General features: G+C 43.9%; 1 protein-coding gene across 1 annotated transcript; it reads right to left on the reverse strand.

Annotated features, from left to right (window-relative positions):
- Positions 1 to 475: 475 nt before the first annotated feature.
- LOC141105133 (uncharacterized) lies at positions 476 to 12,863 on the reverse strand. Its single transcript, XM_073595010.1, has 7 exons — positions 12,792 to 12,863; positions 10,656 to 10,775; positions 10,398 to 10,529; positions 7,132 to 7,273; positions 6,777 to 6,874; positions 6,553 to 6,682; positions 476 to 3,052 (listed from the first exon to the last, which is right to left on the reverse strand). The coding sequence occupies exons 2-7, from the start codon at positions 10,758 to 10,760 to the stop codon at positions 2,274 to 2,276; spliced, it is 1,386 nt and encodes a 461-aa protein (XP_073451111.1). The 5' UTR covers positions 10,761 to 10,775; positions 12,792 to 12,863; the 3' UTR covers positions 476 to 2,273.
- Between the last annotated feature and the right edge of the window lie 2,251 nt (positions 12,864 to 15,114).

Below are 15,114 nucleotides of genomic sequence, written 5' to 3' on the forward strand. Positions count from 1 at the left end.
GTGTGCTACTGTGTTTTCAGTGACCCCTATATCCTCAGTGACTCCTCTGCATACTGGTGTCTCCAGTGACCCCTGTGGGGACCTGTGTCCTTAGTGACTCCTGTGGGCACCGGTGACTCCAGTGACTCCTGTGTTCTTAGTGACTGCTGTGGGCACCTGTGCCCCTAGTAACCCCTTTCACTTCACTAAGTTTCCAGTGATACCCTTTTCGCTCCTGTGTCTCCAGCGACCCTTGTGAGCTCATGTGTCTTCTAATGAACCTTGTGATTCCTATATCTTCACTGACCTCTGTGTGCTACTGTGATCCCAGAGCATCCTTTAACTCCCAGAGCATTCTGTTTCAGCCAGTGACTCCAGTCACTTACAGCAGCAGGGGCCAACATATTACTAAGGGTTGTGATTATGACAGAGACTTAAAATTGTGTGTAGTATTTTATTTTTTGCCTGAAAAGGACTTTATAGAATAATACACCTTTGTTCATATCAGCTCATTATAGAAAAAAAAAAAACATAAGTACTAAGATGTCCTCATCTGTGTCGGGCAATCGTTCTACAGATGGAACAAGGTATAAAATCCCACCATACAGTGTCTTGAAAAAGTATTCATACCCCTTGGAATGTCCCACATTTTGTCATGTTGCAACCAAAACTGTAAATGTATTTTATTGGGATTTTATGTGATGGACCAACACAAAGTGGCACATAATTGTGAAGTGGAAGGAAAATGATAAATCGTTTTCAACATTTTTTACAACTAAATATGTGAAAAGTGTGGGGGGCATTTGTATGGCGCCCCCCGGAGTCAATACTTTGTAGAACCCCCTTTCTCTGCAATTACAGCTGCAAGTCTTTTTGGGGATGTCTCTACCAGCTTTGCACATCTAGAGAGGGACATTTGTGCCCATTCTTCTTTGTAAAATATCTTAAGCTCTGTCAGATTGGATGAAGAGAGTCTGTGAACAGCAATTTTCAAGTCTTGCCACAGATTCTCAATGGGATTTAGGTCTGGACTGTGACTGGGCCATTCTAACACATGAATATGCTTTGATCTAAACCATTTCATTGTAGCTCTGGCTGTATGTTTAGGGTCGTTGTCCTGCTGGAAGGTGACCCCCCCCCCCCCAGTCTCAAGTCTTTTGCAGACTCTAACAGGTTTTCTTCTAAGTTTGTATGTATTTGGCTCCATCCATCTTCCCATCAACTCTGACCAGCTTCCCTGTCCCTGCTGAAGAAAAGCGTCCTCACAACATGAAGCTGCCACCAACATGTTTCACGGTGGGGATGGTGTATTCAGGGTAATGTGCAGTGTTAGTTTTCCACCACACATAGTGTTTTGCTTTTGGGCCAAAAAGTTCAATTTTGGTCTCATCTGACCAGATCACCTTCTTCCACATGTTTGCTGTGTCCTCCACATGGCTTCTCACAAACTGCAAACAGGACTTCTTATGACTTTCTTTCAACAATGTCTTTCTTCTTGTCACTCTTCCATAAAGGTCAGATTTGTGGAGAACACGACTAATAGTTGTCCTGTGGACAGATTCTCCCACCTGAGCTGTGGATCTCTGCAGCTCCTCCAGAGTTACCATGGACCTCTTGGCTGCTTCTCTGATGAATGCTCTCCTTGCCCGGCCGGTCAGTTTAGGTGGACGGCCATGTCTTGGTAGGTTTGCAGTTGTGCCATACTCTTTCCATTTTCGGATGATGGATTGAACAGAGCTCCGTGAGATGTTCAAAGCTTGGGAGATTTTTTTATAACCTCACCCTGCTTTATACTTCTCCACAACTTTATCCGTGACCTGTCTGGTGTGTTCCTTGGCCTTCATGATGCTGTTTGTTCACTAAGGCTCTCTAACAAACCTCCGAGGGCTTCACAGAACAGCTGTATTTATACTGAGATTAAATTACACACAGGTGGACTCTATTTACTAATTAGGTGACTTCCGAAGGCAATTGGTTCCACTAGATTTTAGTCAGGGGTATCAGAGTAAAGGGGGCTGAATACAAATACACAAAACACTTTTCACATATTTGTAAAAAAATGTTGAAAACCATTTATGATTTTCCTTCCACTTCACAATTATGTGCCACTTTGTGTTGGTCCATCACATAAAATCCCAATTTTTGGTTGTAACATGACAAAATGTGGAAAAATTTCAAGGGGTATGAATACTTTTTCAAGGCACTGTACGTTGGTAAAAGGCAGCAGTGGACATGGAAAGTTTTTGATGTCCCATCAGACTTCAGTGCAAATCATCTCCACCATGGATGCCTTCTCAGTGAACCTTCTGGTGTTTACGAAGATCTGATTTCTGAGAGAAGCATTTCCCGCACTCTGAACACGGAAAAGGTCTCTCGCCCTTGTGAATTCTCTGGTGTCTAAGAAGGCTTCCCTTTTGATTAAAACTACTCCCGCACTCTGTGCAGGAAAAAGGACGCTCGCCCGTGTGAATTATCTGGTGTCTAATAAGGAGTCTTAGCTCAGTAAAACGCTTCCCGCACTCGGGACACGAATAAAGGTGCTCGCCCGTGTGAATTCTCAGGTGTCTATTAAAGTCTCCTTTCTGAATAAAAGATTTCCCGCACTCTGGACAGCAAAAAGGGTGCTCCCCCGTGTGAATTTTCTGGTGTCTAAAAAGGTCCCCTTTGCCAATGAAACCTTTCCCGCACTCTGGGCACTGATAAGGGCGCTCACTTGTGTGAGTCTTCCGATGTCTGAGAAGATATTGTTTCCTAGTGAAGCTTTTCCCGCATTCTGGACAGGAAAAAGGACGCTCCCCCGTGTGGTTTCTTTGGTGAATAACAAGACTTTCTTTTTTCATAAAACATTTCCCGCACTCTAAACATGAGAAAAGAGCATTGTCCGTGCGAATTCTCTGTTGTCCAGAAAAATCTTTTTTCCGCGTAAAACATTTCTCGTCCTCTGAACTTAGAAAAGAAAGCTTGTTCGTGTGAGTTATTAGGTTTGCAGCAGGAGATGACCTAGAAGAGTAATTGTTTTCAGAACCCAGGGTTGCTTTATGTCCCTCCAAGGTATGATGGACTCCACCTCTACCTGCTGAAGAAAAACATTTTAATAATACCAAAAGCATTCTTTTTTTTTTTTTTTTTTTTTTTTTACAGTTGATTTCCTATGTGAAGTACAACCTTTCCCGCTCACTTGATAAATGGGTTGGTTGGGATAGATACGTTGACGATGTTCTTGTAGATAGCAATGGGGACTTTCCCAACCTTATCACAGCTCGAAGATGTTCTATTTATTAATGAAAATGCTTGCTTTCTCTGTCACAGGTTAGTGTTCACCGGGAAACCTAAAAGTGACTGTAAACTTTTTTCTTTTTGTTAACTACTTGACCTCCGGATAATTTACCCCACTTCAGGACCAGGCCATTTTTGCTTTTTTTGGCACTGTGTTACTTTAACCACTTCAGCCCCGGAAGATTCGGCTGCTGAATGACCGGGCCATTTTTTACCATTCGGGAACTGCGTCGCTTTAACTGACGATTGCGCGGTCGTGCGATGTTGCACCCAAACAAAATTTACATCTTTTTTTCCCCACAAATAGAGCTTTAGTTTGGTGGTATTTGATCGCCTCTGTGGTTCGTATTTTTTGCGCTATAAACAAAAAAAGAGCGACAATTTTGAAAAAAAAAACACAATATTTTGTACTTTTTGCTACAATAAATATCCCCATTTTTTTTTTTTAAAAAAGCTAATTGTTTTCCTCAGTTTAGGCCGATATGTATTCTTCTACATATTTTTGGTAAAAAAAAAAAAAAAAATTGCAATAAGCGTATATTGATTGGTTTGCGCAAAAGTTATAGCATCTACAAAATAGGGAATAGATTTATGGCATTTTTATTATTATTTTTTTCACTAGTAATGGCGGCGATCTGCGATTTTTATCGGGACTGCAACATTGCGGCGGACACATCGGACACTTTTGACACATTTTTGGGATCATTGGCATTTATACAGCGATCAGTGCTATAAAAATGCACTGATTAATGTAAAAATGTCACTGGCAGGGAAGGGGTTAACACTAGGGGGCGATCATGGGGTTAAGTGTGTTCCCTGTGTGTGTTTCTAACTGTAGGGGGAGGGGACTGACCTGGAGGAAATGACAGATCGTGGTTCCTAGCTATTAGGAACTCACGATCTGTCACTCCTCACAGAACAGGGATTTGTGTTTACACACACTCTTCCCTGTTCTGCCTCTCGTGCCTGTGATCGCTTTTGGCCGGCGGTCATGGCGACCGTCGGCCACGAGCATCGGCACCCACCGCAGTGCAGCGGGCGCATCTGCGCCTGCTATCCCGCGCATTGCCATAGCTATACGTCAGCTCGTGGGATCGTGCCGACCTGCCACAGTATAATGACGGCGGCTGGGCAGCAAGCGGTTAACTGATAATTGTGCGGTCATGCAACGCTGTACCCAAATGAAATTCATGGGGTTTTTTGCGCTATAAACAAAAAAATAACCAAAAGTAAAAAAAAAAAAACAACAACAAAAAAAAACAATATATTTAGCTTTCTGCTAGAAAACATCCCAAAAAAAAATTTAAAATTCGAATTTCTTCGGAAATTTAGGCCAGTATGTATCCAGCTACATATTTTTGGTAAAAAAAAAAAATCCCAATCCCTTGATTGGTTTGCGCAAAAGTTTCATCCTCTTAGACATCGTCTGGGGGGTGACGACGTCTAAGAGGACGAAACGCGTCGGGTAGGACCCCACTGCCGCCGTTTGTACGTTTACAGCGCTGATTTTAAAGATTTACATGTGAGTGTATTTCCTAATTTTTTTAATAAATTAGCTACATAATTTTACGGATTTACACTATGTGGTGTTTCCTTTTTTCCTTCTTACTACTACCATCTGCTTTCTGATATCACCTTGAGGTGCACATCGGTCCACGGTTCAACTCAAAGACCTCCATTTTTATAACCCTTCCGGATCTTCTACAGCTGTTCACCACCTAAGCCTGTTTGACCCAACTGAGCGTATGTCTTTTTGGGTCCAATTGATCCGGTAAGCCTCCTTATTGTCGGTGGTGGTACTTTCTTCACTTCAGATGTCACGCACCCATTATTATGCTTCGCACATGAAGTCACGCAATATTTATGGATTATAATTTTATATGAACTATACAAATATGGAGGACTTTTGTCTAATTTATATTTAGAGGTTTATTAGCCCTTGGTCTGTAGTGTCTCTATGCTAGACACTTATGGTTGTTTACATTAGCGCTACACCTATTTTGTTTTCCTCCTTTTTGGCGAGTGCCCCTATAGAAACATGCTTCCTTTGGGGGCACTTGTGCAGGCTCGATCCTGAGCTCCGCTGCCTGTGTCTATAGGCACAGACAGCAAGCCCCAGCCCCACCAGAGGATTTAATTGACAGCAGCAGGAGCAAATGGCTCCCTTTTTTTCTATTCCGTGGTGGTGCGCAAAAACAAAACACCTGTAAATAAACTACAAATGTGAAAAACAGACAAAAAGTGCACTTAAAAAGGTGTGTCTCTAGTCCACCTCCTGAAGAAGTAGGACTCTACCCTGACTCCCAGGGGTGCAAGGCTCCTGACAGGGACAAGGCACACTTGTGGTCCACCTAGCCAAAAGGCCTGATGGACCCCTCTCCTCAGCTGACCACCGAGTATTTGGTAAGCGGCTCTCCCGAAGGGAGACCCCACAGTTCAGGGGAGGAAGGAACCTGATAGCCAAACACACCCTCCTCCTAGACTTCACTATTTCTCCCATGACACCAAAGATGAGGCATTATTCCTCTCACTGACACCAATGATGGGGCACTATTCCTTTCACTGACACCAATGATGAGACATCATTCTTTCCACTGCTACCAATAGTGGGGACATTTTCCTTCCCGGACACAAAAGATGGGGCATAATTCCTCCTATGGAGACCAACGATGGGGCACTATTCCCCCCACTGACAACAAATCTGGGGCACTATTCCCTCCACTGATACCAATGATGGGGCATTATTCCTCCCACTGACACCAATGACGGGGCATTATTCCTCCCACTGACACCAATGATGAGGCATTATTCCTTCGATTGACACCAATGATGGTGCATAATTCCTCCGACGGACACCAACAATGGGGCACTATGCCTTCGACTGACATCAATGATGGTGCATAATTCCTCCCACGGACACCAACAATGGGGCACTATTCCTCCCACTGACACCATCTATGGGGCACTATTTCTCCCACTAATACCGATGATAGGCCACTATTCCTCCTTATAATGACCACAAGAGCTATTTAATATTTCTACACCCAGTGACTACTAAGTCTGAGGCATTGTTTACTCTCGCAGATGCATTTTCTACCCCTGCTGGCTACAGTCTGACCCCCCTAAAGTCTGAAGGACATTAAACCGATCCTTTGTTTAGAAAGTTTGGAGACTCCTGCTCTAAAGGTCTGCTGATTCTCCGTCAGTTTCCATCAGTCTGCAAAACCAACCTCATACTTTCTGAAGTAAATGAAAAGGTGTCTACGTTCAGTATGTATTATTGACCTATACTAATACCTAGAGAAGACTCCTGCTGTTCACTTGCCACCATCGTTCCAGCCTGCCCCGCAGACTTCAGGTCACAACTCACATACATCTCTTTTTCTTCCTCTTTAACCTCAACTTCTATATAAATTTGTTCTTCATCCTAAACCAACAGAAAGACAGAAAATAAAACCTTTAAAGTTCAGAGGACCAATAAACCGAGACTACATATAAGAATTGACTCTCTTCTAGTCTACCTGATGATGGTGGGGGATGGTGTGACCTTCCTGTGTGGAATCCCGGGAATACAGAGGACGGGGACATCTCTCTGGTGGGTTCCCAGTACTGGATCCATCTGTAGGAAACACACACACTGACTGAATACATTGTTTCTATGTGTTTATCAGATGATGGGGGATCTAGGTGGACCCTCCGTACTGCTCTCTCCTTTACAATAAAGTCTCCTCTTACCCGGTGATGTGAGGGGCGGCTGATTCTCAATCATGACGTCCTTCTAAAGACTCCCACTTGTCCATCATCTTACCTGATTATGCTAATATCTACAAATAAATAATTCATGTACCAATTTTTTTTTTATTTAGTGGTCTTTACCTGATCTGATATCTAGAGAAGGTTCCTCCAGTTTGGTTGCCACCATCATCCCGACCTTATCTGTTGACTGCTTATAATCCATCACAGACGTCTCTTCATCTTCCTCTTTAACTTCAACTTTCATATACATCTGTTCTTCGTGCTAAATCAGTGAAACAATAAAAAAATAATATCTTTAAAATGTGAGCACTGATATGATGAGACTATAAGAGTATTATGTCATAGTCTGAGGCCACTCTTGTGTTCTACCCATCTACCTGATGACAAGGGTTGCTTTGCTCTCCCTGTGTGGAATCCTGTCAATATAGAGAATGGGGCCCTCTGTCCCCATTCCTGTTTTTCCTAATGATCAAACCAATTTTGCGGTGGCGCTGTGTTCCTCTCCTGAGGTTGGGGCCCTGGAAGTTGGAAACATTAAGGGATGTTCGGCGCTGTATGCGGATGATATGCTGCTGTTTTGAAAAGATCTGGGTAGTTCTCTTCGTGGAGTCCTTGACACTTTGGACATCGTTGCAAAATTTTCAGGCCTTAAAAAGTTAATTGGGACAAATCCAATATTCTCCCACTGGATTCAGGTACAAGGGCCGCGGCGGACCCTGGGCTACCACTACAGTGGGTCAATCAGTTTACCTACTGTATTTGGGGTTTCGTATATCTGCCAGGGTTGCAGACTATTTTGGTCTGAATCTGCAGCCCCTGTTGGATCTCCTAAACAGGAAAACTGAGATATGGAAGAATCTCCCCCGATCTGTGATGGGACATATAAACCTTCTAAAAATGAAGATACTTCCCGTTTTCCTATATTTTTTGCATAACTCACCTATTTGGATTCCACACTCTTTTTTTTCATTGGGTACATGGAATCTTTGGGGAAACTCTCCTCCCAGATTAGACCTCACAGCACTTCAGAAGCCCTGGGGACAGGGAGGCCTGGCGCTCCCTGATCTTTTTAAATATTTCTTATCTGGCCAGGGAGTTTTTGCACAGAGATGGCTTCTTGGGGATGATGTGGACTCTGCCACGATCTTAGAGGCAGCAGTGCTGGGTTCCTATGAGAGCCTGAGTCTCCTTCTGTGAAGGGGCTCTGGGGCTCAGTTTCCATTGACGGGCACAATGCGAGTCACTGTGAAGGCTTGGGACTATGTTCAGAAATTACTGGTGCCTACCTCAACTGCCATGTCACCGGCCTCGCCATTGTGGAGGAACCCCCCTCGTTTTCCCCATCTGCTCACTATACCAGATCCGATCATATGGGTGTCCAAAAGGGATTAAAACTTTGGGTGATGTCACCAGAGGGGGGGGGGGCGAGCTGTTACAGTTTTCAGATCTAAAACAGAAATTTGAGCTTCCAAATCCCTATCTCTTTCCTTTTACCTCCAATGGCGACGCGCTTTTGTATCTCAATTTGGCTCCACCAAGCTGGAACTCAGGTCCTCAATTTTGGAGAATGTTCTATTGCAGGGGTCTCCAAAACTGCAGATGTTCCCCTTTGCTAGCCTTTATCTGGCCCTTGGGGCACTATTCCTCCCACTGACACCAACAATGGGGCACTATTTCTTCCACAGATACCAATGATGGGATGCTATTCCTTCTAATAGGGGCACTACTCCTATTGACCACCAACCCTGAGGCCAAATTTATTCTCATCCTGAGCCTGTGACATGTTCTGCCCCTCTGGCCACAATCTGGCCCTCCTAAAGTCTGAAGGACAATAAACTGGTCCTTTGTTTGAAAAGTTTGGAGACCCCTGTTCTATTGGATGACTCCATGAAAAAAAAAAATGTTATCTGAATTATATAAAGAACTATTTCCTGTCTCACCCCCTTCGGTGGCCAAGTGTAGGGTGCAGTGGGTGGAGGAGGTCCCGGATCTAGGGGGAGAGGAGTGGGACGATATGTGGAGTGTTCCCTTCACACACTTAGTGTCTGCTAGAGATCGCCAAATTCAATAGAAATTCCTGGCCAGGATATATTACACCCCAGCAAGGTTATCTAAAATCTACCCGGGTACGTCAGCAGAATGTTGGCATTGCTCACAGTCTCCAGCCAAATTTAGCCATGTTTTTAGGCACTGCCAGGTAGTCAAGGACTTCTGGTCTGCCATTGGGCGCTGTATTACATCTGTGCCCTTGATGGTGGCAACATGTTTGCTTGGCTTGGTGGAGGGCTTGGCACCTACTAGGGCCCAGCGTACTTTGCTTAGCTTGTTATTGTTTTATGCGCGCAAGGCACTGGTCCTCTACTGGAAGAAACCCACGACGCCCTCACTGTCGTACTGGAAAGGGCTTGTGAATAGGGTGAGTCCGTTCTATAAAGCAACATACCTGAGCAGAGGGTGTCCAAAGAAATTTGACCAAGTTTGGAAGATTTGGTTGGACAGCAATCTTTCTATGATTATATGGGTTGCACTAATAGGGAGAAGGTTGTCTGAGGGGTGTTGGATATATGGCTCTTTCCAATACAGGGAATGGGGACATGGTAGACTCTTCCAATACAGAGAATGGGGACATGGTAGACTCTTCCAATACAGAGAATGGGGACATGGTAGACTCTTTCAATACAGAGAATGGGGACATGGTAGACTCTTTCCTATACAGAGAATAAGAACATGGTAGACTCTTCCAATACAGAGAATGGGGACATGGTAGACTCTTCCAATATAGAGAATGGGGACATGGTAGACTCTTCCAATACAGAGAATAAGAACATGATCGACTTTTCCAATACAGAGAATGGGGACATGGTAGACTTTTCCAATACAGAGAATGGGGACATGGTAGACTCTTTCCTATACAGAGAATAAGAACATGATCGACTTTTCCAATACAGAGAATGGGGACATAGTAGACTTTTCCAATACAGAGAATGGGGACATGGTAGACTCTTTCCTATACAGAGAATAAGAACATGATCGACTTTTCCAATACAGAGAATGGGGACATGGTAGACTTTTCCAATACAGAGAATGGGGACATGGTAGACTTTTCCAATACAGAGAATGGGGCCATGGTAGACTCTTTCCAATACAGAGAATAAGAATATGATAGACTCTTCCAATACAGAGAATGGGGACATGGTAGACTCTTCCGAAACAGAGAATGGGGACATGGTAGACTCTTCCCATACATAGGACTCTGGTTGAGTCTTGACTTGACTCCATTTATAGAAAGGGCAGGTGTTCCAGGTGTGGTAAGTTTAGGAAGCTGAGGGAGGGCACATTTCTTTAAAAACCAAAGGTGCATTTCCCTGAGGCGTACAACCCCTCACCTCCCCCATAAGCAGCTCAGTGATCTTGTTGATGATTTCTCGAACTTTCCTTTTGTCCCTCTGGGGTGTCCAGGAGTGAAGGATGCTGGGTGGAAGTCGCTCATTAGATGTCTTCTTCACCAATTCATAATCCTATTAAAACAGAAACTAAAGATGATTGCTGCTTACACTGCTAGAATTATATTTACTTCTTTACTGGGATATGTTTAATTTATCATATAAGAGAGATGTCATGTGACCTCCCCGAATCCTCCTCACCTCTCCAGTCAGCAGGTAGATGATCTCCAGGGTGAGGTTTAGGATCTTCTCAGTCATGTGACTCCGGTCCTCCTCCATCCTCACGGATGAGGTCATGTGATCCATAGAGGGCTTTATTTTCTATGGATAGATATTAGTTGAGCATTATCCAGTCTTATATTCTAGACGGCTTCTTATACATTGTGAATTAAATATTTCACTATATCACTTTAAAAAAAAATATTTTACTATATATATATATATATGTACCAAAAGATTATAAATGTTACTTTTTGTGACTGTGGGGGAGGGGACATTAGAGTGTAAGCTCCTCTGGTACAGAGACTGATGTGACTGTCTCAGTGTTCTCTATACAGCACTGCGGTATATGTCAGAGCTATATACAGTATCTCACAAAAGTAAGTACACCCCTCACATTTTTGTAAATATTTTCTTCTATCTTTTCATGTGACAACACTGAAGAAATGACACTTGTCTACAATGTAAAGTAGTGAGTGTACAGCTTGTATAACAGTGTAAATTTGCTGTCCCCTCAAAATAACTCAACACACAGCCATTAATGTCTAAACCGCTGGCAACAAAAGTCAGTACACCCCTAAGTAAAAATGTCCAAATTGGGCCCAAAGTGTCAATATTTTGTGTGGCCACCATTATTTTCCAGCACTGCCTTAACCCTCTTGGGCATGGAGGTCACCAGAGCTTCACAGGTTGCCACTGGAGTCCTCTTCCCCTCCTCCATGACGATATCACGGATCTGGTGGATGTTAGAGACCTTGTGCTCCTCCACCTTCCGTTTGAGGATGTCCCACAGATGATCAATAGGGTTTAGGTCTGGAGACATGCTTGGCCAGTCCATCACCTTTACCCTCAGCTTCTTTAGCAAGGCAGTGGTCGTCTTGGAGGTGTGTTCGGGGTCATTATCATGTTGGAATACTGCCCTGCGGCCCCGTCTCTGAAGGGAGGGGATCATGCTCTGCTTCAGTATGTCACAGTACATGTTGGCATTCATGGTTCCCCCAATGATCTGTAGCTCCCCAGTGCCGGCAGCACTCATGCAGCCCCAGACCATGACACTCCCACCACCATGCTTGACTGTAGGCAAGACACACTTGTCTTTGTCCTCCTCACCTGGTTGCCACCACACAAGCTTGTCACCATCAGAACCAAATAAGTTTATCTTGGTCTCATCAGACCACAGGACAAGGTTCCAGTAATCCATGTCCTTAGTCTGCTTGTCTTCAGCAAACTGTTTGCGGACTTTCTTGTGCATCATCTTTAGAAGAGGCTTCCTTCTGGGACGACAGCCATGCAGTCTAATTTGATGCAGCGTGTGGCGTATAGTCTGAGCACTGACAGGCTGACCCCCCCACCCCTTCAACCTCTGCAGCAATGCTGGCAGCACTCATACGTCTATTTCCCAAAGACAACCTCTGGATATGATGCTGAACACGTGACCTCAACTTCTTTGGTGGACCATGGCGAAGCCTGTTCTGAGTGGAACCTGACCTGTTATACCGCTGTATGGTCTTGGCCACCGTGCTGCAGCTCAGTTTCAGGGTCTTGGCAATCTTCTTATAGCCTAGGCCATCTTTATGTAGAGCAACAATCCTTGTTTTCAGATCCTCAGAGAGTTCTTTGACATGAGGTGCCATGTTGAACTTCCAGTGACATGTATGAGAGATTGAGAGAGATAACACCAAATTGAACACACCTGCTCCCCATTCACACCTGAGACCTTGTAACATTAACGAGTCACATGACATCGGGGAGGAAAAATGGCTAATTGGGACCCAATTTGGACATTTTCACTTAGGGGTGTACTCACTTTTGTACTCAAATTTACACTGTTATACAAGCTGTACACTCACTACTTTACATTGTAGCAAAGTGTCATTTCTTCAGTGTTGTCACATGAAAAGATAGAAGAAAATATTTACAAATATGTGAGGGGTGTACTTACTTTTGTGAGATACCATATATGTATAATAATAATATTAGTGTGAGACTGTGGGGAGACATTAGAGTGTAAGCTCCTCTGGTACAGAGACTGATGTGACTGGCTCAGTGTTCTCTGTACAGCACTGCGGTATATGTCAGAGCTATAGAAGGTCATACTATAAAATAAGATCTTATTACCTCCTCTGCTGCCAGTCTCAGCAATGTCTCCTCTCTACTTCCTCCCGACTCACCTCTGACCTGGAACTTCCTGTTTGTACATTATATCACTTCCTGTCAGTAGAGTTCTCCTCTGAGTGCGTTCCATTTGGTCTGAGATTATCACCTAGAGGAGAATAGAGGAACTGCATTCCAAGGTTTTATGCAAATGGTCTTCTGAGGTTTGTGTTGGAAGTCATCCATCACACGGAGGACCACCATCACATTTCAGATGGGTGCATCTCTCTGTCATCCGTAAAAAAAAAAAAGAAGAGAGAGGCGGGTGCTGTTTTCACAGATGCGCCGCCTCCGTTAGCGTGTTACATGGCAGCACTTGCCTTCCCATAGCAAATCTTTCAGTTAGCTGTCAACAGACGTTCCCTTTACCATCAACCAAATCTATACACACCCTACCTGTACCTGAAATCATTGCTTCCACGTTATCTGTCACCATCATCCTGCGTTATATACAATGAGCTGCATGGGAACCAAATCAAAATGCTGCTCTTCTATCCTTTGTTGGTTGTCTACAACCCGAAAAAATGTCTTTTGGGGGGTCTCTAAGGCAGCAGTGTGTCAAAGCCAACTTCAAAGTGTGTGGATCGGTGAACAGTGTCTCAGAATGGACACTGTCCACCAATTCCTCTTCACTGTTAACTTGTTTGAGACTTGAAAACAATCGAATTAAGGGAAGTATCACAAACAGAAGTACAACCCTTCAGCAGATCTCAGTGACATATCTGGCCTAGTGCATTGAGAGGAGACATCCTCAGGTGGCTAATATATTCCACCAAAGGGAGCCTGAAGTCCCTCATCACCATGTGCAACCAAGGAGTATTCCAGCTTTCGACTTTTCTTTAGAAGGTGGAGGATTTCATATCGGAGCCCCCTGGAAGGACCGGGTCGTAGTATTACAGGAGGACGTGTTATGCTTTTGGAGAAGCTTGAAACTGTGGACAGCCAAGCTGTACATGACTCTATGAGCGTGCCTGAGCTCTCACTATGATTGGCTGTCACAAAGGTAGCCTATTTTCACCAGAATCCTACTTGTGTGTTCTAAATGGTAGCTGTAAAAATAGAACACATTTTGGGAAGAATAAAACAAAGGGAGAAAACAACATGTCACGTAATGTTAATAGAGTTGTCTTGGTGTAAATCAGGCCACAACCCGAACATTGGGACCAGTGTTGGCCCCACATTGTGACTAGGACACGTGTTACAGTACCTCCAGGTCCATTAGGACTTCCAGAGCCCCTGCTTTCCAAATCCCTGACAGGGTTTCCACAATCCTTGTTAGGACTTCCAGAACTCTTAAAGCAGAACTAAACCCTCTTTTCATTTTCAGTCAAGGAAGCTTCCATCTTGGCCTCCGTTTGATCCTCAACTGCCATGGTGCTACACATGTGGTCAGTTACAACGTCGGCCATTTAATGGTTTGATAGTTTGGGTGAGAGCACAAAAAAATGTAACAGTTAGAATTCCTGGCACATGTTGGATTTAGTCATGCTTTAATCACAGAATCCCTACCAGGACTTCAGTATGTCTGCTAGTTCTTCCAAAGGCACTTTCTGAATCTCTGGAAGTATTTCCAATGCTGCTCGCCGAAACCCTGCCTGTATTTCCAATGCTGCTTGCCGAATCCCTTCCAGGACTTCCAGTATCATTCACTTCGCTTCCAATGGCACTTGTGGGATCATTACTAGTACTTCCAATGGTTTTCACAGAACCATTGCCAAAACTTCCAATGTTCCTTGAACTGATGCTAGGTGTGTCCTCTGACCCAGAGGGGTATTTACACATCAGCCCTGGCCTGGATGGGGTTGGTGCTGTGTCTTTTTGCCAGATACCTTACTGTGTGCAAAAGGGGCTATATTTTACTTCCAATTGCTGACCGGGATTGACTTGATTCCTCTCTTCCCTACCCCGACCTTCATTTGAATCTTGACCTCTCTTGCCTTCTCTTTGCTCATAACATTTACCTTGACCTCTGAACAAACAATAGCTTCCATTCAGGATAGCCAAACAGGTATTGCGGTACTTTTGTTGGTGGGTTGTCTCTCAGGGAAGAAGATAAATGAAGATAAAAGCAACCTTTATTGGTGACACTTCAACCCTACATAACAGGTTGATGACTAAAAAAGTACCATCAGGCAAAGAAATTTAAAACCACACATATCTATACATGAACATAACCCCTTAGTGCCTTTGATCCCATCCGCAGCATACACAGTTGCAATAAAAAGTATGTGAACCCTTTTGGAATGATATGGATTTCTGCACAAATTGGTCATAAAATGTGATCTGA

The sequence above is a fragment of the Aquarana catesbeiana genome, linkage group LG08 (assembly GCF_042186555.1).
Source record: "Aquarana catesbeiana isolate 2022-GZ linkage group LG08, ASM4218655v1, whole genome shotgun sequence".
Classification (NCBI taxonomy): Eukaryota; Metazoa; Chordata; class Amphibia; order Anura; family Ranidae; genus Aquarana; species Aquarana catesbeiana.

Excerpts from the sequence above, each read along its gene's own strand:
- LOC141105133 (XM_073595010.1), bottom strand. The coding sequence starts at position 10,760 with ATGGATCACATGACCTCATCCGTGAGGATGGAGGAGGACCGGAGTCAC. Across the intron at positions 6,875-7,131 it reads TTCTCTAGATATCAGATCAG|ATGGATCCAGTACTGGGAAC; the intron begins GTAAAGACCACT and ends TGTTTCCTACAG. Across the intron at positions 6,683-6,776 it reads CCATCCCCCACCATCATCAG|GATGAAGAACAAATTTATAT; the intron begins GTAGACTAGAAG and ends CTGTTGGTTTAG.